At 48.0% G+C, this 22,154-nt stretch overlaps 1 protein-coding gene across 2 annotated transcripts in view; it reads right to left on the minus strand.

Moving 5' to 3' along the window:
• Nucleotides 1-2,503: 2,503 nt before the first annotated feature.
• Nucleotides 2,504-22,154, minus strand: part of PRKN (parkin RBR E3 ubiquitin protein ligase) — a 1,209,893-nt gene continuing 1,190,242 nt past the window's right edge. For both annotated transcript variants that reach the window (XM_069598877.1, XM_069598876.1), the window contains exons 11-12: nucleotides 11,499-11,616; nucleotides 2,504-5,106 (exon numbers count right to left, since the gene is read on the minus strand). In XM_069598877.1, the coding sequence (XP_069454978.1) occupies nucleotides 4,994-5,106; nucleotides 11,499-11,616 (231 nt within the window). In that variant the 3' untranslated portion in view covers nucleotides 2,504-4,993. The remainder of the gene's footprint in view (nucleotides 5,107-11,498; nucleotides 11,617-22,154) is intronic.

Raw genomic sequence — 22,154 nt, forward strand, 5'->3', positions numbered from 1 at the left:
AGGAAGCAGCGGAGCTCTGAAAATGCAGAGAAATGGCCCTTCATGCAGACCAGGAGAAGGGCTCCGAGAGAAGTGGATTACATAGAGACCTAGGGTTGACCAGGCAAAGCTGGGAGGGCAGGGCTGTAATGAAGTTATTCCAGGCAGATGGAAAATCAAGAGGCGAGCTTCTCATTGCAGACATAAATTGTAAATGGACACTAGCTTCTGTGCCTCATTCTCTCATAAGTTGGGTTACAATGAGTCTGTCTTCTGGGGTCCAGACATATCCCCACGCAGTGACAAAGGTGATTCTCAGCCTACTGATCAGAGGATGAGATCAGGGAACAGCGAGTTCCCATCGAGCCAGAGCTACTAATCTTGAGAGCCAAATGGATCTTCCCAGAAAACACTCCCTGCCTCGTTCCACGATTGTTCAGACTGCAGTGAAAGTTCTTAAATATTTGCGGTTGGACAGTTTACTCACAGTGGGTGATCTGAAGACAGGCCCAGCATTGTTTCGAGACAGGGTTTTCTTTTCGAAGCTGACATGGATCCTCTCCATGGTGCAGGAGTGGCCTGGCGAGGGTGACTGGGGGTGGGAGGCGTGCACCCACACACTGCATCTGCTGGCTCACACTCACATCTATGCGTGCTCACTTCCACCCAGCGTCGGCTCTCTGTTGTCCACGCTGGAGGCCCTGCACGAGAGCCGGGTCTTGTCCCTTCAAGCCTTTTCAGACGCAGCTGGCAACTTGCCTCTGTAGGGACATTTCTGGGGCCTTGGTTAATCCGACACTGAAACCCACCGCCTGTCACTGCAAAATCCCTAGCTCTGGGACTGGACACACACACCTACCTTGACCACATCTGCAGTTGCCTTGCATCGGTTCTGTGCTTTCGGCTTGTTTGGGGTGGGGCCAGAGGGCTCCAGTGACTGGTTCGTCTATTATTAATAATAGTAAGGAAAATGTACTGAGTGTCTCCCGGGTTCGAGGTCCCGTCCTGAGGGCTTTGTGTGCACCAGTTCATGCAGTCCTCATACCAACCCCTCAAGGTGGCTGCTGTTACCCCAAGGTTCACACACAGGGAGGCAGTGGAGTCTCTCCCCCCTCTCCCCAGCTTTTTCTGCCTTTCTTCCTAGACAGGCGGTGTTTCCTCAGAGCATTTCCTGCGGGGTTTGGCCCCAGGGGACCTCAGGGTCTGCCGCTTGCCCCAAATATGTAGGAGAGCCCCAGGAATGTCCGCCTCACTCAGACACGGACCCCTTGTGAAGTGAACAATGGGCAGCCACCGACACAGCATCCAAGAAGCGCAGCGCCGCACACCCACACCGAGGGCAGCGCGAAGTCACCACGCCCCTGGAGGGCCGCCCAGAGTCCTGTGGCTTTCCCAACTCACACTTGCCTGAAGCATTTACTTAGAAAAGCGTGCTGAGAAGGCAGGAAAGTAACTGCTAGATTTTTAAAATTATAGCTTGCTTTTTAGAGCCCTGTCAAATTTTTTTTTTAAATTATTGAAATTCAGTTGATTTACTTAAAGATTTATTGAAATAGAGTTGGGTTATTTAAAAATTTATTGAAACATATTTTAAAATTTATTGAAACACAGTTGATTTACTGTGTAAATCAACCATATTTCAAAACACTAACAAAAAATCTACCAGCTGCTTATGGCAGTGAACTCCAGTATTCTTGCCTGGAGAATTCCATGGACAGAGGAGCCTGGAGGGGTCGCAAAGAGTCGGACACAACTGAGCGACTAGCGCTCACCACGTAGTGTTAACTTCTGCGGGACAGAAAAGTGGCTCAGCTATACACATATCCTCTGTTTCATGTTCTTTTCCAGTATGTTGCAGGATGCTGAATATAGTTCCTTGTGCTCACAGTAGGCCCTTGTTTACCCATGCTACGTATACTAGTCTGCATCGGCTAACTCCGAACTCCCAGTCTTTCCCTCCCCCTCCTCCCCGAAGAGATCTGTTGAATTTTGAAGGCACTGAAGCTAGTACCTAGTTTTAAAAACAACCAGGAATCTTCCCTGGTGGTCCACTTTGGTTTAAGAATCCACCTAGCAATGCAAGAGACACGGGTTGGATCCCCGGTCTGGGAAGACCCCACATGTCACGGAGCAACTAAATGTGTGTGCCGCGAGCCCTGAGCCCGTGCTCTGGAGCCCGGGAACTGCAGCTGCTGAACACATGTGCCGCAGCGACTGAAGCCCTTTGCAACAAAAGCCACAAAACCAGAAGCCTGCCCACCGCGAGGAAGAGCAGCCCCCCCTCGCCGCAGCTGGAGAAAGCCAGAGCGCAGCAACAATGACGCGCACTGCACAAAGGGAACTAAACAAGTCAATCTTTAGAAAGAAGACAAACCACCAGAATGAGTCAGGAGCTCGGGGTGGAGACCAGGATGGCCACGGGCGCACTCGGCAACCCTTTCCGGCCACGAGAGACACACCCTGGGCCACCCTCCCCTGCCTTCAGCGTTTATGGACAACGTACCCTCAAAGATGGACTCAGACGCTCTTTTGATTCTTTTATTGACAATTTGAGTACGACCTTAGACAATTGTTGCCGAGTATTTCCTTACACAACTTAGAAAAAAATAAAGACTCTTCTGCGAAAACTTTCTTTTCTTTTGCTAGATTCAGATTTTTGTGACACCGTTCAGTGCTCAGACATGTTCATTTATAGTGGTTTGTGATTCAGCCTCATTCACAGCGGCTGTTTATCCTTTAACTTGTTTTAAGAATCAATTTATGCTATTTTGAAAAAGAAAAAAAGAAAAAAAAGAAGGCTACTATCAGGAAAAGAGCAGAGACCTAGAGCTTCTACTGCCAGAACAAGCGGGAGCAAACCTTGCTCAGCTTGGCACCCCCAACAAACCATGCAAATCGGGGAGCAGGCAATAACATCAGCATCATTAAACCTCAGACCCATGGAGGGTATGAAATGCTGGGAGCTCCCCACGACAGAGGGAGCCACCTAACTGTCCTGCGGGGTCAGAGTAAGGAGCCGATGGGACCACTGGTAACGCGCAGGAGGGCCCCCAGTGGGTTCTAGGCTGAGCCCTGATGCCAGCCAACCGCAAGGGTGGCTCAAGCCCGGTGCCCTGCCTTTTTCTCACTCGAGACACCAGCTCTGCATCATCTCTGTGCTACCCATAGGGACCCTGACAGGAGCCAGCAGCCTTGGGGCCATGATGGGGAGGCTGGATCAACAGAGTGAAGCTACGTGACTCCTTTCCCACTGACGGGGCTGTCTCCCACCAATCACGTTCCAGGTTCAGGACCTCCGCGGGAGGGAGCAGGGTGGGACAGTCCCTGGATGGACGCTTAGGGACAGGGGGCACAGGACATCTGCGGGAGCTTGCTGAGGTTTCCCCGCCCTCTCCCTCCAGCAAGGATTTCTGGTGCTCTCTCTACAAAGATGAGGCTGGCTACCGGTCTCCAAATCCATCCGAAAGAAGCCCTGTGCTCACAGGAGAGTCATCACACCCTCAGGGACTGTCACCACCTTCCTGAGAAGGTGGACCATGAGAACAAAAGGCAGCGGTGAGACTGTTCCACCCGCACACTGTGCCCTGGAGAGGGAGGCTGGTGGCATTCAGTGAAAATGCATCTCTCTTTGATGTACTGCGAATGACGCATAAAACAAAGATGAAAACTTGATCAGCAATCCAATTCAAGCTGTGCTAACGTGAGGAAAAACTCTCCTGTGAGTTTACAATCGTAGAGAAAAGAACTCTGAGTAACCCACTGGGTGGGCAGAGCCCCCGTGCGGGTTGCCCTGAACCTGGTTAATTATACTTATGTTGTATTTTGATTCCACATCACAATTCGTCAGCAGTGACCCCCTTATCCTTTCTAGGCACTTTTGTTGTTGCAGTTTCCCTGTGCGTCTTATTGCTTTGACAACTGCAATTTGAATCAGATCTGAAAGAGATCCAGAAGAAAATATACTCTGATATGAAACAGTGTAATTAAAGTTGTCCAGGCAGATAGAGAGAGCATGACCCTTCTGATCTGCCTGGTTTCATTCTGACGGGCTGGAAAGGTTCCTTCTTTAGAGATTCTGCTTTAATAAACTGCGTGTTTATTAACACTGAGAATCATCACTGAACTGATTTCTAACAGTGTCTCCTTTAGAGGCCCCTTGTCACATGTACAGTGAAGCCAGGCGTATGAGCTTATTTTTCACGCTCAAAATGAGTGCTTAAAGTCAAATTCTAGATTTTGTAATGTTTTCAGAAAAACAACTTCTAAAGTTGCAGAGAGTTAAATGGAGTGAATGTTCAAATACATCCATTTTGAGCATTCAATGTTCAGATTAACTTTCATAATTTCTCACTTAGTTGACAAGCTGATTCATGCAGAGTTGATGTTTCATTAATGCAAGATATAAATATAGAATTCTTGGGGATAAACACATAGTTTTGACTACTGCCTGTGGCTCTTTGGGAACACATGCTTCCTGAAGATTTAAATAAGTCCGTTGCTATTTAAGCCGGGCATGAAGTTCTCAGAATCCACTGCAGTCTTACAGAGAACCACAGGTAATAGTCCCTCAAAATCATTCCCCACCCCACCAAAGGCTTCTTCCCAGTATTTGCTGAAGGTAAAAGGCAGGTAATTGAGAAATCCGTCTTTATGTACTTATCCAGTCTGACTCGAATTCAATCAAGAATGACAGCGCACACAGACGGGGAACGGCACCGTCCTCTGTGCTCTGACCGTGCATTTTCGGGGCTTGAGAATACTTCCGGCGGGACTCATCACTGGCTTCGCTGTTTCTCAGGGGCCCAGAGACGGGGATCCTGGGAGCTTCTCCGATAACTTTGCTTTGGTGGTTTTGGAAAGAACTGGAAACGTGTGTGTGTGTGTGTGTGTGTGTGTGTGTGTGTGTGTGTGTGTGTGTGTGTGTGTAGAGAGAGGAAAAAGCAGAAGATAGTAGGGCGCCGTGTACTTCCCAGCAGGATGGCGGCTGAGTGCGCCTGCGCGGCCGCTGTTCCAGCTACACGTCGAACCAGTGGTCCCCCATGCAGGCGCGGTTCCACTCGCAGCCGCAGTTCCAGCACCACTGGAGCTGGCACTGGGGCTGCGGGCACTTCATATGCATGCATCCTCCTGCGGGCAGAGAGGGGACACGGGTGAGCGCCTGGGCGACACTCCCACACCCGCCCGTGTGCCCACAGATGACTTCCCGTGCAATCACCGCAAGCAACGGAAGGGGCAGAGACTGAACATCTGACCTTCATGAAGAACGGAGTGAATAACCCATATGGGAAAAGAATCTGGAGCAGACGGGTTCACTTAGCCCCTGAAACTAACCCAACATTGTAAATCAATTATACGACAATCATTTTTTTTTTTTTAAATGAGGACTTCCCTGGTTGTCCAGTGGCTAAGATTCCATGCTTCCCAATGGAGGGAGCCTGGGTTCCATCCTTGGACAGGGAACCAGATCCCACGTTCCATGACTAAAATTTCCATGTGTTGCAACTGAGACCCAGCACAGCCAAAATAAAGATGAATGTTTTTTAAGAAAAGAAATGATTGAGATCGAAGCATGCCACTTTCATCAAGGACAAACTTTATTTGTAAATCTGACTTTACTGACTTCTCTTGAGATGGGTTTTAAAGACAAATGCTTTGTGTTTCACAGCCAGGGGTCAATTCCTTAATTAAATATATAGTAAATTTAATATTTTAAGTATACAATAATGTATTTTGCAATTTAATATATAATAATGTTAATATATACCATGAGTAATTTTTAATCACTTCTTCAGTGTTACTTGGCTTGAAAAAATTCATAATACAGGAGTTGGGACAGTTGTTTTAAAAGCATTTAATATTGAATACAGTCCTTCGTGCTATTCAAAATTTTATTTAAGATGAGGATTGTTGTTGTTTAGTCGCTAAGTTGTGTCTGACTCTCTGTGACCCCATAGACTGCAGCATGCCAGGCCTCCCTGTCCTTCACTATCTCCCAGAGTTTGCTCAGTGTCATGCCCATTGAGTCAGTGATGCCATCTAACCATCTCACTCTTTATCACCCCCTCTCCTGCTGCCCTCAATCTTTCCCAGCATCAGGGTCTTTTCCAATAAGTTGGTTCTTCCCATCAGGTGGCCAACGTATTGGAGCTTCAGCTTCAGCATCAGTCCTTCCAATGGGTTGATTTCCCTTAGGATTGACTGGTTTGATCTCCTTGCAGTCCAAGGGACTTTCGAGAGTCTTTTCTAACACCACAGTTTGAAAGCATCAATTCTTTGGCACTCAGCCTTCCTTATAGTCCAGCTCTCACATCCATACATAACTACTGGAAAAATCATAGCTTTGACTATGTGAACTTTTATCAGGAAAGTGATGTCTCTGCTTTTTAATATGCTGTCTAGGTTGGTCATAGCTTTTCTTCTAAGGAGCAAGCATCTTTTAATTTCATGGCTGCAATCACCATCTACAGTGATTTTGGAGCCCAAGAAAACAAAATCTGCCACTGTTTTCAATTTTTCCCCATCTATTTGCCATGAAGTGATGGGACCAGATGCCATGATCTTAGCTTTTTGAATGCTGAGTTTTAAGCCAGCTTTTTTTACTCTCCTTTTTCACCCTCATCAAGAGGCTCTTTAGTTCCTCTTCATTTTCTGCCATTAGAGTGGTATCACCTGCATATCTGAGGTTGTTGATATTTCTCCCGGCAATCTTGATTCCAGCTTGTGCTTCCTGCAGCCCGGCATTTCACATGATGTACTTTGCATTGCAGACGCATTTGTTACCACCCCAGTTACCAGGGAAACCCCCAAGATGAAAGCACCTTGTGAGACTAAGGGGATTGCCTGTTGCAGAATTTTCTCAAGGTTGAGTACTTTTAAGTGTATAGGCAGGGCTTCCCTGCTGGCTCAGGGGTAAAGAATCGCCTGCAGGGTTCATGGTTTCCTCCTGTTTGCAGGAGACGTGGTCCAGGAAGACCCCGCATGCCACGGGGCAACTGAGCCGGTGTGACACGACCGCTGACTGAGCCTGTGCTCTGTGGCCCATGAGCCGTGAAGCCCATGCGCCCTGGAGCCGGGGCGCTGCGCCGGGAGAAGCCACTGTGGTGAGAAGCCCCGCAGCTAGAGCGGAGCCTCCGCTCTCGGCAACTGGAGAAAAGAGCGGCGGCAGCAAGGAAGACCCGGCACAGCCAAAAATAAACAGTGTGAAGCCAGAGCTTTAGCCGAGATCTGTGTGATTTCAACATTCCTTCATTCAGGGAGCAGGGCTTTTCCAGTATGAAATGAAAAGTCCCTTATTTGGGGACTTATTTTGGGATTTCCCCACCTCCCCAATTTGCTAACTGCATTCTCTATTTGCTTCTGGGGATCAGACAGCAAGTCTGCTGTGACGTGAAAGGAAAGTTATTTGTATAAAATTGTATGTAGAGAACTGTTTGTGAGCGAATCTCACAGACAATCCAGGCAGACGTGGTTTCTTTGCTTGAATCTCACTTAGCATCGAATGTGCTCCATTATCTAATTTTACCAATTATCTTGTTAAGCCATTTTTTTTCCTTGCCAAATTTTCCAAATAATTGCTTCAGGGCTGTCTCATTTTTATATTAAAAGCTTGGCATGAAAACTTGCACCAATATGAAATATTTATGAATATGTAACTAAAGGCATTTGTTTTAGGCTAACTGAAGGGTATTTAAAATCCCATACTTTCCTACTTGTTTTTGGTTTGCTTTAAAGGGCATTTAAGCATTTATATATGTGGAAAATAAAGGGGAAAACTCACTGTGATACTTTTAATATTTTCCAATTAGGATTACACAATTACAGGGTTGAGTATTTTCAACACATACTTACTGACTGTGCACTTAAGATTTCAATAATATTAAGATTTCAATAATATAATAGTGTAATACTGTATAATCACTTAAATTTTTCTGGAATATCATAAAGAATGCTTAAGCACTGCATTCAAATTAGCTGAATTTAAAGGGAGGCTGAATGAAAGCTTGAGAATTTTTCCTATTCCACTAAAATCTTAATGGACCTTGAGCACTAGCATTAAAAAGTGAGATTTTATTATAGAAACTGGACTCACAGGGGCTTAGCAGAATAAGAAAAGAGGAAATAACAGGAGAGAAGACAATCATTTTGTTAACTCTCTTTTCTTCCTGGTATGTAACACAGAAGGAATATTTTAGACCCCATAAAATGGAGAAATGTCAGGGACTCCAACTCTAAAAATCTTGCCAGCTTAAAAGTAAATGTTGCTCAGTCATGTCCAACTCTTTGCGGCCCCATGGACTGTAGCCTACCAGGTTCCTCTGTCCATGGGATTTTCTAGGCAAGAATACTGGAGTGGGTTGCCATTTCCTTCTCCAGGAGATCTTCCCAACCCAGAGACTGAACCCAGGTCTCCCTCATTGTAGGGCAAATGCTTTACTATCTGAGCCACTGGGGAAGTTCCTGGTGTCACAATGATTTGTGGATATTTGGATGGAGAAAATCTGGCTTTCTTCTTAGAGAATGCTGTCTCCTGACCGATGCTCAAACCATGGAAAGCCCAAACTGTACAGAGCCAACACCATGGCCTGGGCTGGTCACTCTGCCATCAGATTTAATGAGAGAGCTGAAGTTCTGGAACAAGCTGAAGGCAGATTTAACGGGCAACAGACACTTATTATCAGGGAATGGAACCAGGATCTCACTGGTTTGAGATGGACCTGGTAGAAGTGAAGAAGGAACTTCCAGAGGTTGAAGGGTGTTATAGGAGCAAGTGCAAAGGTTTAGCCTGCGTTTAAAATGGTGAGAATTCTCATGATCATGACAGCTTTGCTGAAGGAAGAACTACTCTTCAGGAATTCAGTTAAATATGAAACATTTAGGTGGAAAACTTGTCTCTCCCTTTCCACTGTTATATAAAATGTTTTCTCTTTTTTTCTTTAATTTTTAAAACTCAAATGAAAGATTCTTTACGTTCTATAGAGCTTTACAATTTTCCAAAGGAAACTAGCTTTTCTAATAGAGGCTAGGTTTGTTTAGGCTGTAGTGATAGCCTTTAGAACAGCTTAGACTATCATGAACTAGCTGAAAGGTTCAGCTTTTCAGTTCATAGGTTAAAAGACTATAGGTGTGACCTCTAAGCCAGTGGGAGAATCAGGTTTCCTTGAAATTAAATCCAGTTCGGCTTAATCTCAGTCTGTTAGATTTTTGGCCCCTGCCTGACTCTTTCTAAACATGAGTCATTCATCTCCAGTTGATTCAAACAGAATTTTGAGAAGACATCTCCCTTCATCCTTCAGGATCACACTCTACGCAAAATTGCAAAGAAGCATTTTTCGCTCAACGATCCCTTCTGTGCCCTTTTTGTTTTTTAAATATACTTAGCTCTGCCTTGTTCTTTGAAAGCTTGCCTGTCCCTGCGGCGCTAAAGAACGCTCGTCTGTGCCCCAGGTTTTCGCTCGTGTATTGATTCCGAGAATATTCTGTAACACGTGGCCCCGGACCTCGTGCCTGCGATCAGGATTCCAAACGACAGATCTGTGTGTACGGCGAGGATCCTGGGTACGCTGAGCTGGAGACGGTAATGTGAACACGCATTCTGTGGACGTTAAAAGTGGTTGTAGAACATTAAAAAAAAAGCCTAGAGGTGAAACATCAGCGCTTTCCATGTATATGGTACGTCACAATATTCCGTAGAAAGAACCAGACTAGGAAGCGTTGCTACAGTCAGGAAGCACTTGACGCCTTCGAGTCCTTCTTCTGGGGGTGCAGGTGTGGTCTGACTCAAGGCGGATCTGAGCCCGTGGGTTTCCGGCCTCAGGCCCTCGAGTGGCGCCCTGCCTTAGAGAATCGAGTCCAAGCCCCTTGGGTCACGCAAGGCCCTGCACCGCACCCACCTGCTTCAGCCGAGGCTCCTCGTCCTCATAGAGGAGCGAGCTGGGCTTCTTGCACGCGCTATGTGGACGTTTCACACTTGCTGCCCTCGCACCTGCCGGCTGCCTGGAGGCCTGCTTGCCTCGTGACACCAATTCTCATTCTGGGCTCAGGCATCATGTCCACCAGGGTCTCTTAACCCCAGGGTCTTTCTCCAGCTCATTTTCTCTACCGTATTTTAGAGAAGTTATCTATGTATGTGTCTCTCTCTGTTCCTAGCTCCTTTTACATTTACCAGGGTATTTATTTATCAGGTGCCCTTCTGGGCTCCAGGGGATAGACAGCCAGGGTTCCCGACCTTTGAAAATAGCAGAGCGGGTTTCTTACTGTTGCATCTGCGTCCTTTAAGGACCCAGGAGACAGGATACCGGTCTGTGCTTCTTAGCGCTGCGCCTCCTCTCCGGTGAAAGGGCCTGGGCTGCTTTCTCAACCCTGCTCAGTCCGTGAGGACCACGGAGGCTCTTTCCTCTGATTCTGGTGCTGTCTTCTCTTTACAGGTTGGGGCCAGGCCACTGCAGGCCCAGGAACATTCCAGATCATGAGAGCATAACGGTGACTCAGTGGATACATTCTAGGACTTAACCTGAGGTGCTCTCAGGTTGTCTTCGGTTGGTGGCATTCAGTGGCCCAGTCCTGTCCACCCCTGGACGGCAGCATACCAGGCTTCGCTGTCCCTCACCATCTCCCAGAGGGTGCTCAGATTCATATCCATCACGTCGGAGATGCCATCCAGCCATCTCATCATCCCCTCATCTCTGTCGTCCCCTCTCTTCCTGCCCTCAATCCCTCCCAGCATCAGGGTCTTTTCCAATGAGTCACCTCTTCACATCAGGTGGTCAAAGGATTGGAACTTCAGTTTCAGCACCAGTCTTTCCAGTAAACATTCAGGACTGATCTCCTTTAGGATGGACTGGTTGGATCTCCTTGCAGTCCGAGGGACTCTCAAGAGTCTTCTCCAGCCCCACAAAAGACTTTCCCTACAGTCCTTAGCAGAGCAAAGAGAGGCTGCAGGGCCCACCCTGGGGCTGCGGGCGGGGTTTCACTCACAGCAGGCCAGCTCTCAGCCCCAGGCCAATGAGTATCTCAGCATCAGAGCGCTCTGGGGAAACGGCAGACTGGGAAGTTCCCTGTGTATGTCAGTCACTTAGTCACGTCCCGTTCTTTGTGACCCTATGGGCTGTATTCCGCTAGGCTCCTCTGTCCACGGGATTCTCCAGGCCAGGATACTGGAGTGGGTTGCCATTTCCTTCTCCAGGGGAGTTCAGTAGTGTTAATAATAAGTAATATAAGGGCGGTTCATGTTTCTTGAGCGCTCTTTCTATACCCGGCGCCAGGGAAGCATTTGCCATCCATCCTGCCACCTGATCCTATAGTTGTGCAGCTTCTGTTTAGCATCTCCATTTTACAGACGAGGACTTGTGGTTTAGGAGGTTAAGAAGCTTGACGTGGGTGCTGAGATTCAAACCCTGGCCAGATGGCCCCAAAGCCCCAGTGCTGAGCCCCCCAGCTAGCAAGCCTCGTAGATCTGACTTCTCTGCCGCCCTCCGAGAAGAGCCCACTGCAGCCGCGCTCTTCGGCCAGCCCAGACTCACCGTTTTTCTCCACGGGCACGTGGCAGCGGGGACAGGGCTTGGTGGTCTTCTTGATCGTTTCTTTGGAGGCTTCCTCCCACCGGGCCTGCTCTGCCGCCTTCTCATCGACTCTGTAGGCCTGGGGAGAGACGACAGGGGGAAGAGACAGTCAGGTCTTCATAGTGGGCTGGACACGGGTTCCTTGAGACGCTGTCCTGGAAATTCTTAGACATGGAGGTCGGGCAAGAAGCTCGGAGGGAAACTCACTCGACAAGGGGTGGACAGGCCCCGGCACGGTTTTCTTGGCATGTGCTTACAAGCCAAGAAAAGACCGTGTGGCTTTGTGGTCTGAGCTCGTCCTTTGTGCTGTTTTGACTGCTTGTGATAAACAGCATCTCTCGGGTGCTGATACGCGGGCAGGGTGAGACAGGCCCTGAAACCCTTCTCGTCAGGTGTTTCATCGGGCGTGTGCGCTACGTTTAATTTTACATCGGGGACTAGACAAGTTAAACCACTGCCCGAAGCAGATAAGTAGGAGAGTCTCTGTGACTCCAAGATCTTCGCTTTTCAGCTTTCTTCAACGTCTTACTATCTTGCATTCCTGTACCCGGATAGGAATGTGGTGGCCGATGAGACGGTGCAGGAAGAGGGAGGTGAAGCTGATGTGACTGAGGAGATGGCAGAAAGGAGCCAGGAACAGCCAGAGGTCAAGACGGGGCCTTGGAGCCAGCTGCCTGGGTTCAAATCCCTACCCGGGTAGGCGGGTTTGGGAACACTGCATAGCTCCCTGAAAGTTCCCATCTCAGATGGAAACTGACCTATCTAGTGCACTGTACCAAGGATCAAGTGGGTCAATGTCTTTAAAGAAGCGAAAAAGCAAGTGTCTGACACCCATTAAGTGATGCTATGAATGACCTGGGCATCTACAACAAGCTCTCGGAAATACTTGCCAATGTCATTCACGTCAGAGGAATGACTTATCCCTGACTCAGACCACAGAAAGGTGGAGGGATTTCAAAGGCGCCGCTGCAGATAGTCTGTTCAGACACTACAGTCTCTTCACTTGCTTCAGTGTTGAGTGAGACGTGCAGCGAAAGAGTTGGGACATTTTTGGATTCAGTACAAGAACTCTGTGGTCTAGAAATATATTTCAAATGGTAATCCAAACAGAACCCCTCTATCTTGGCCTCTACGGAATTTAAAATTTTTCTTCTATGCTTTAAAATTAATACAAACATGCAAGTCATTTTATTAATCTGTGATGACTCTTAAAACATTCCCAGGCCTATTTTTAGGTTGCTTGTGGGCTAAGTTGCTTCAGTGGCATCTGACTCTTTGTAGACCTGTGGCCTGTAGCCTGTCAGGCTCCTCTGTCCATGGGATTCCCCAGGCAAGAATACTGGAGTGGGTTGCTATGCCCTCCTCCAGGGGATCTTCCCGATCCAAGGATCGAACCCATGTCTCTTATATCTCCTGCACTGGAAGGTGGGAAGTCCATTTTTAGGTTAGGACACTACTAAAAAATGACTTAAATATAAGTTAGTAAAGAAACCGTATAATACAAAATGCTCTAACACTCCGATATTACTCTAATAATAACATTGATAAAGCTTTATAGATTTACAGCACATTATTTTTTTGCACTTTGATTTCCTCATTTCAGTGTATCCTCATGGTAACCTGGAGAAGACAGGCAGATATCAAACCAAGGAAGCTTCTGAGTAGTCAAAAAGCCGAGGGCCAGGTGTCAGGATGCTGGTACAAAACAGTACCAGGGGTGACTGAATGCAAAGATCTGGGAAACCTGGAGGACGGAAACCCAAACCAGAGATTCTCTGGCCCAGAGCCTTGCGCTTTGAGGATCAAACTCCGCCCAGCACCGCTGCCTCTTGGCAGGTTTTCTGCATGGTGAGAGTGAAGACAGTGAAGGCCAGAGGGTGGGAGGGCTGTGGTCAGAAATGTCTGCCTCAGTAAGTACAGCAGCCGTGCCCTGAAACCACCGTCCAGGGAGGGGCGTAGGTCAGGCACGGAATCTGGCGAGTGGATCCTTCACCCCAGACACCAATCCAACTGGTATCATGTCATCATCAGAATCTACATATTTTTGAAATATTTAAGTTTTTAGTCTTTTAAGAATGAAGTACTGGGAAGTAAGTGGGCTTCCCTGGTGGCTCAGCAGTAAAGAATCAGCATGCCAAGCAGGAGTCACAGATTCATTCCCTGGATCAGGAAAATCCCCTGGAGAAGGAATTGGCAACCCACTCCAGTACTCTTGCCTGGAGAATCCCATGTACAGAGGAGCCTGGTGGGCTACAGCTCATGGGGTCGTAAAGAGTCGGATATGACTCAGAGACTTAACAATAACCACACTTAGATGTCTTTACATCTCAGATGCAGCATTTAATGGTTTCATGGTAATGAGTATTTATGTTTCTGTTACTTCCAACAGAAAGTGAGTTCATCCAAGGCCAAGGTCATGGCTGTGTCTTCCTCACCTCTCCAGTGTCTGTCTGGCACAGTGGCCTGCACCCAGTGGGCACTCAGTACATTTTAGCTGAGTCAACCAACAAATGACGCATCCCATGAAGGTGCCAACTTGACAGTCGTCTGGAATCGAACCCTGTAAGCCAAGAAGGGCGTATCCCTGCTGGTGGTCATCGAGGTGAGACCAATTCCTTTCTCTTCATCGGCTCTTCTCTTCACAAAGGTAAACGTCCTTTATAACTCAGAGGGTGTCACGTGATTTTCGAATAGTTAGAATAAAGCAGAGTCAGTATAACACGAAGAAGCAACCGCTGGTCACAGAGGACTTCCTTTGGCTCTGGGACAACGTAAAGACTATTCCTGGCCAACAGCCCAGTGATAAAGCTGTGATGAATGAGAATGTCACAAGATTTAATAAGTAGGTTTGTATCTCAAGTACGTGTCTTCCCTGACCCTACGTCTCTAGCTTTTTTTTTTTTTTTTTTTTCCTGTTAAGGTCCAGGAGCTTGTAATACTGTAGTGATGGTTTAAAATTGCTTACTAGGGCCATAAAGATCAGAAAAATTTATAATGTCACTGACCGAAGACTAAGTTGAAAATGCCGCTTTTCAGCAATCTGGTGCACTGCATGATAAAGGTAATTGCTCCCAGCTGTATACACCTGAAGGTTCTTGATGAATAAATAGGCAAGCAAGAGACGCCTTTGCTAAGTAAATGGTTGATTTGATGGGAACATCAGGAAAATCCCTGAAGCTCAGGATGAGAAAGAGAAAATTCTGCTGGTTTAGGGAGGGAGGAATCTGATGTTAGCAAGTTGGGGTGGTTTGCCTAGTCCCAGGGTGCCCAGGGCTTGGTCTTTACAAGCAGAGGTGGAACCTGGGCCAGAGCAAGATGGAAGGTGGATCTTCCCATTACTTTGCTTACATACATGCACACAAGCCCCATGCACAGAAATCTGTGAAAAGAATTCATACCACCTGATTAAGCTTTAAAAAAGCCTCATGCCAAAAAGTTGATTTGACAGTATAGCCAAGAACCTAGCTGAAGCAAAAATATTTTCTGTAGAGTAATGCTCTTTTAAAAAGCCAAACCTCAACAAACAAACAAAAACACAAATAAAATTCCAAGAAACCTGGGATCACAATTTTAAAAAAAAGTCAGCAAATACAGGAGAAAACAAGCTGCCGCGAGAGAAAGTGGCAGAAACGCAACAGTGCAGACCCCGACCCGCAAAAGCCGTGGGCACTGGGATGACCGGGGCGGAGCACAGAATAAATACGCTTAGCGAGATGAATGAGCTTAGTTACAAAAGAGAAGCCGACTCACAGACACAGAGAACAAGCTTACGGTCACCAGTGGGGAAAGAGGGGCGGGGAGGGATTGGCAGATACACCTGTCATGTATAAAATAGATAAGCAACAGAGATTTACTGTATAATGCAGAGAATGATATTCAATCTCTTATAATAGCCTATAATGGAAAAGAATCTGAAAAAGAATATGTGTCTACACACACACACACACACACACACACACACACACACGCGCGCGCGCATGTATTGAGGGATTCCCCCATGGCTCAGTGGTAAAGAATCCACCTGCCAGTGCAGGACATGCAGGAGACACAGGCTTTCTCCCTGGGTTGGGAAGATCCCCTGGAAGAGGAAATAGCAACCCACTCCAGTATTCTTGCCTGGGAAATCCCATGGACAGAGGAGCCTGGAGGGCTGGAGTCACAAGAATCAGACACGGCTGAGAGACTCACCACACAATTGATATATGCGTAACTCAATCATTTTGCTGTACACCTGAAACTAACACAATATTATAAATCAACTGTAGTTTAAAAATCACTGCAGATGGTGACCGCAGCCATGAAATTAAAAGACGCTTACTCTTTGGAAGAAAAGTTATGACCGACCTAGACAGCATATTAAAAAGCAGAGACATTACTTTGCCAACAAAGGTCCGTCTAGTCAAAGCTATGGTTTTTCCAGTGTCATGTATGGATGTGAGAGTTGGACTGTAAGGAAAGCTGGGCTCAGATACACATATAGGTTCTTTCCATATTCTTTTCCATTATGGTTTATCAAAAGATATTGAATATAGTTCCCTGTGCTAAACAGTCGGAGCTTGTTGGTTTTGCTTTTTAATATTTAGACCTGGTATGCAGCCAGTGCTTTTAAAATTTAATTCATTATTTTTTATTTTGGCTGCACTTGGTCTTCATTGTTTTCCGCGGGTTGGTTGCTCTGTGGCAGGTGGGATCTTAGTTCCTGCACCAGGGACTGAACCCGGGTTCCCTGCATCGGAAGGCAGTTTCTAAACCACTTGAAGCAGAACGCTGCTGTTTATCCAACAAGGTCGGATAAACGATTATTCTCTGTATAATAGTTTGTATTTGCTCTGTGCTCAGACGCTCAGTCGTTTCTGACTCTTTGTGATCCCATGGACTGTGGCCACCAGGCTCCTCTGTCCAAGGGGTTCTCCAGGCAGGAATACTGGAGTGGGTTTTGCCATTTCCTTCTCCAGAGGGTCTTCCTGACTCAGGGATTGAACCTGGGTCTCTTGCATTGCAGCAGCTTCTTTAACAACTGAGCCACGAGGGAAGCCCTTTCCTGTGATGTGCAAACAGCAAAGAGGACCCAGGGCTGAAGGCCGTGGCAAGGTCACAGAGCAGTTCTACAGGCTGAGGCCGTGGGGCGGACATCAGCTCTTTGGAGCCCCGCGGTGCCCCCCACCCCCCGCCACCGCCTGCTCTGTGGCTCTCTGCCCACGGCCCTGCGGCCGGTCCTCGCTTCTGCCTGACCTGCTGCAACTGCTCTCAAGGGGATGTGGGTGAGGCCGCGGCTGTCAGAGCCGAGGCTGGCTTTTCCTTGTCCTTTTCATCTCTGCTTGTCTCACTGCCCAGCCCGCTCCCCCTGCTGCTGCCTGCCTTCCTCATTGGGAGAACAGAGCCCCCGAGAGCTCCACAATCCCCTCGGGGGCCTCCACGCCCGTGTCAAGGTCATTCTTGCTTCTTTCACTTCACCCAGCTGGATCCACCGGAAGCAGGACAGTCAGGGGCCCAGCTCTCTGCTGCGGGCCCACCTGACGTTGGGGAGCCAAGGAGCAAGCGCTGGGCCAACCTTCTAGTGGTTTTTCTGTGTCCAGGCAACCAGGGGGAGAAGCGCTGTCGAGAGCCTCTCCACTGGCACCCTGCTCAGCATCCTTTATGAGCATCCTTGGTATCGATGTCCAAATCCTTCTGGAATGATCGCTAGCAGTGGTCGGGTGTGCCCACTGCTATGAGATCACATCATTTAGACACACATGCACACCTTTGCTTGTGCTCACAACCTGGAGATGTGGATCCAGTAGCTCCAGGGTGGAGTCCACAAATGTGACTGGTTGGCGCTGGGGGTGGGCACTTCTGTGGTGGTCCAGTAGTTACGAAGCTGCCTTGCAATGCAGGAGATGTGGGTTCGATCCCTGATTGGGCGGGGGGACTAAGATCCCATGTGCCATGGGGCGAATAAGCCTGAGTGTCCCAGCTACTGAGCGTGTATGCCACGACTAGAGAGTCCAGGCGCTGCAGCGGAAGGTCCCACATACCACAACTGAGACCCGGCACAGCCAAGTAAATAGGCATTTATAACAATGCCCTGGGGGTTCGTGGGGCACAGGCAGGCTTGGGAGGCACCTTGCTTGAGACTAAGAGCCTGCCTAGTTGGATGAACTCACCCTCCCTCATGCTTTTAGGCATCAGGCTGTAAAGCAGGGACTTGGCAGTGCGTGCCAGGAGGTGACTCAGCACCATCATCCTACATGAGCTTGACTGTGGCTCCCACAGGGCAGTGTGACAGTTAGGTGCATTGCACAGACACGTGTCTGCTTTGTGTTCATCCGCACGCCGGGGGTCAGTGCGTGAGTGCACGTGGGGGGCAGGACGTGTAGGCGTGGGATGGGATGGGCCTCTCTTTTTACATGAAAGTCAAAGTGACTCAATCGTGTCCGACTCTTTTTGACCCCATAGACTATACAGTCCATGGAATTCTCCAGGCCAGAATACTGGAGTGGGTAGCCTTTCCCTCCTCCAGGGGATCTTCCCAATCCAGGGGTCAAACCCAGGTCTCCTGCCTTGCAGGCAGATCCCTTACCAGCTGAGCCATCAGGGAAGCCCAAGAATACTGGAGTGGGTAGCCTATCCCTTCTCCAGCCGATCTTGCCCACCCAGGAATCAAACCAGGGCCTCCTGCATTGCAAGCGGATTCTTTACCAACTGAGCTATCACAGAAACCCCTTTTTTTTTTTCCTAGTCAATGTCTAAAAAATCAGCAGTTTCTCCTAATTCCTATATACCTTCAAAATCCATCTCAGCAAGGTCAACTATTGGCATGACAGACAGCCTGTGGCCCAAGCAGTGACCGTGGTTTTGTTTGTAGGTGGTAATGGTCAAGTGGACGCTTAGAGCTGCCTGCATCCTGAGAAGTGGTTCAGAGCAGGGCTTAGAGGCATTGATCCCTGGGCTCAAATGCCAGCTTCCTTCTTCGCTTGCTGTGTAACCATGGACAGACCCCAAGCCCCAGGCTCTGGTCACCTGTGTGATGGACACAGTTCACACCTCACAACGGTGGCTGTGAGTCAAGAATATAAGCATGCAGGCTCTTAGCACAGAGCCTGGGGCACCCCGAAGGCATCAACATCACCAACCTCATCTTGTGTTTATAGAGGTGACACTATCAGACTGTGGGGTTTGTATAAACTGAAAAGACCAATGGAATCCCCTTTGAAAAATGCAGGCAAATCAAGTGCCCTCAGAGAGATTTTAAAATTTGTGCCTAGGAGACACTGTTGATATAGATGCAAGTTAGAGCTACTTGAAAATGTGAAAGCAGAGTCAGATTTCATTGTCTTGGGCTCTGAAATCACTGTAGATGGTAACTGCAGCCACGAAATTAAAAGACACTTACTCCTTGGAAGAATAGCTACAACAAACCTAGAGAGTGTATTAAAAAGCAGAGACATCACTTTGCTGGCAAAGGTCTGTATAGTCAAACCTATGGTTTTTCCAGTAGTCATGTATGGATATGAGAGTTGGACCATTAAGAAAGCTGAGTGCTGAAGAAATGATGCTTTCAAACTCTGGTGCTGGAGAAGATTCTTGAGAGTCCCTTGGACAGCAAGGAGCTCCAACCAGTCAATCCTAAAGGAAATCAGTCCTGAATATTCATTGGAAGGACTGATGCTAAAGCTGAAGCTCCAATACTTTGGCCACCTGATGCAACCTGCTGACTCATTGGAAAAGACCCTGATGCTGGGAAAGACTGAGGGCAGGAGGAGAAGGGGACGACAGAGGATGAGATGGTTGGATGGCATCACCGACTCAATGGACGTGAATTTGAGCAAGCTCTGGGAGATGGTGATGGATAGGGAAGCCTGCTGTGCTGCAGTCTATGAGGTCTCGAAGAGCTGGACACAACCAAGTGGCTGAACAACAGAACAACTTGAGAGACTCTTCGCATGATTGTCACCTTTCCAGCTTTATCTGTGACATCTGTTTACCCTGGGGCCTCCCTGATGGCTCAGCAGTAAAGGACCCCCCTGCCAATGCAGGAGCTGAGGGTTTATCCCTGGCTCAGGAAGACCCCCTGGAGGAGAGCATGGCAACCCACTCCAGCACCCTTGCCTGGAGTATCCCATGGATGGAGGAACTTGGAAGGCTACAGTCTATGAAGCCACTAAGAGTTGGATACAACTTAGTGACTAAACACCAACAAATATCCTACTTCTAAAAGTCAATTTAAATCTATTTTCCAAAAAGGATCTGATTGGCATTAATTTCTGAAATTAGTTAGCTGGAATCAGATGAGAATGTTTTCAGGTGAACGCCAACTGTGAAGTGTCGCCTTTATCATCAAAACTGAATGCCCAGATAGCACCCACTTGCCACATCTTTAACTGAAAACTCCTGCCTCTGCAGAGAGTAGTGGTCTCAGCAGACAAACGTTCTAGTCCAAGAGCGCTGCTTGTGAGCAGCGCGCCCCCTGCCGGTGAGTTGGAACACTGCGGTTCCCTTTTAGGCACAAAGATTCTTGGAACTATTAATATTTATTACTCTCTCTTTTTGAACTGTGGTGTTGGAGAAGACTCTTTGGAGTCCCTTGGACTGCAAGGAGATCCAACCAGTCCATCCTAAAGAAGATCAGTCCTGGGTGTTCATTGGAAGGACTGATGTTGAGGCTGAAATTCCAATACTTCGGCCACCTGATATGAAGAGCTGACTCATTTGAAAAGACCCTGATGTTGGGAAAGATTGAGGGCAGGAGGAGAAGGGGACGACAGAGGATGAGATGGTTGGGTGGCATCACTGACTCGATGGACGTGAGTCTGAGTGAACTCCGGGAGTTGGTGATGGACAGGGAGGCCTCGCGTGTTGTGGTTCACGGTGTCGCAGAGTTGGACATGACTGAACTGAACTGAACTGAACTGAACTTCTTTCTTGGTGGGGGATCTATGTATTTATGCGCTTCCCTGGTGGCTCACTGGTAAAGAATTTGCTTACAATGCAGGAGAGGCAGGAGACAGGGGTTCGATCCTTGGGTCGGGAAGATCCCTTGGAGGAAGAAATGGCAACCCACTCCAGTATTCTTATCTGGAGATTCCATGGACAGAGGAGCCTGGTGGGCTACAATTCATGGGATCGCAAAGAGTTAGACACGACTGATGTCACTGAGCAGAGCACAGCAGCTGTGTATTTACATAGCATTAGTTTATATTATAAACATATTTAATCAGTAAATACTGCGAATATATCTATCTCCACGTGTATGTAGAAGGAAATCACTTAGGCACTAGAATGTGAAGGAGCGCCAGGCATTGGACAGGGAGAGCTGCCAGGCTACACTCCCGGCGCTCAGCTCCAGACTTCCCAGGCCTTGCCGTCACATTTGGTCTGGAAGGATATTCTGGACGATGACAGCACCAGAGGTGATTTCTGCTCTTAGCATGATCAGTACGAGGCACCACCGTGGGATTAGATCTTATACAGCCCTGCCTGCCCCAAGGGACCTCATGGATCAGAAGGAAGGTAAATAATGTCTGTGAGCATGCTTTGAGATGGGTGGGGAAAGAGGACAGCCTAAATATTAAGCTGTCAGATTATTAGTGAGGGTATCACTTAATGGGAATTTTAAAGTTCTTTGTGGTTAACTAGTCTCACGAATTGACAAATGGGGGAAATCTGCAGTCGGGTGAGGAAGGTAACCTGAGCTGGATATTGGATGATGGAGGTCTTGAGGTCACCGATCTCAGGCCGGTCAACACTAAAATGATCAAGGCAGACAGGAGCTGGAATGTGGAGGCATCCCTGATGCAAAGAGGGAGCTGGAGCAGAGAACAAGCCTGTCCTTTGTGTAAAGTGCAGCTATTCTGGTACAAAGCCGACTGTTATGGTTTTTTTTGTCGAGCTGGCACAGAAACCCCTTCATTCAGCAAATATGTGGTGGATGCCTGCGATGTGCCAGGCACTGTTCTAGGTACTGGGAATATGTAAACAAAAGAGAATACACAGACAACGGACAAAAGCAGTCCCTGCCCTGGAGCGCTGGCAAGTCAGCACAGCAGCGGCTCTCAGCCCGAGGGGGCGCCTGCGGGGCTGTTCAGACACTGGTTGCTGTAGACCACCCCCCTCGCTCAGCTCCCGCCGCCAAAGCCAGCAGTCTCCTCCCAGTTTCTGGATCACCAGGGTTTTTTACAATTTATTTATTTATTTATTTTTAAAAACAGGACAGAATCTGGCCCCCCTGTGTTGGGAGCTCAGAGCCCAGTCATTGGACTATCAGGAAAGTCCCTGGATCAGTAGGTCTTGCCATGTTCCTGAGTGATGCCCTAGTAGCTGGCCTGTGGACGACCCTTTGAGACAGGACATCTGTATACATTGCAGCCAGCACAGAGACAAGGAATTGCGTGTGTGCGTGTGTGCGTGTGCGTGTGCTCTAGCACAGATTGTCTTGGAGGTGTGCGTCTCATCTCTGCAGCCTGATGTAAACTTATGGGTGTGTGTGTGTGCCAGGATGAGGATGGATGAGGGAAGAATACCGTGCTTAGGGTACACCGTGATTGGTCAGGCTCCACGCTAGGCACAGAGCAAGCGTTATTCATTAAATCCTTTTGGTTTTACAACATCATGTTACGATGAGGAAAGCATGTCTTG

Source organism: Ovis canadensis, chromosome 8, assembly GCF_042477335.2.
Source record: "Ovis canadensis isolate MfBH-ARS-UI-01 breed Bighorn chromosome 8, ARS-UI_OviCan_v2, whole genome shotgun sequence".
NCBI lineage: Eukaryota > Metazoa > Chordata > Mammalia > Artiodactyla > Bovidae > Ovis > Ovis canadensis.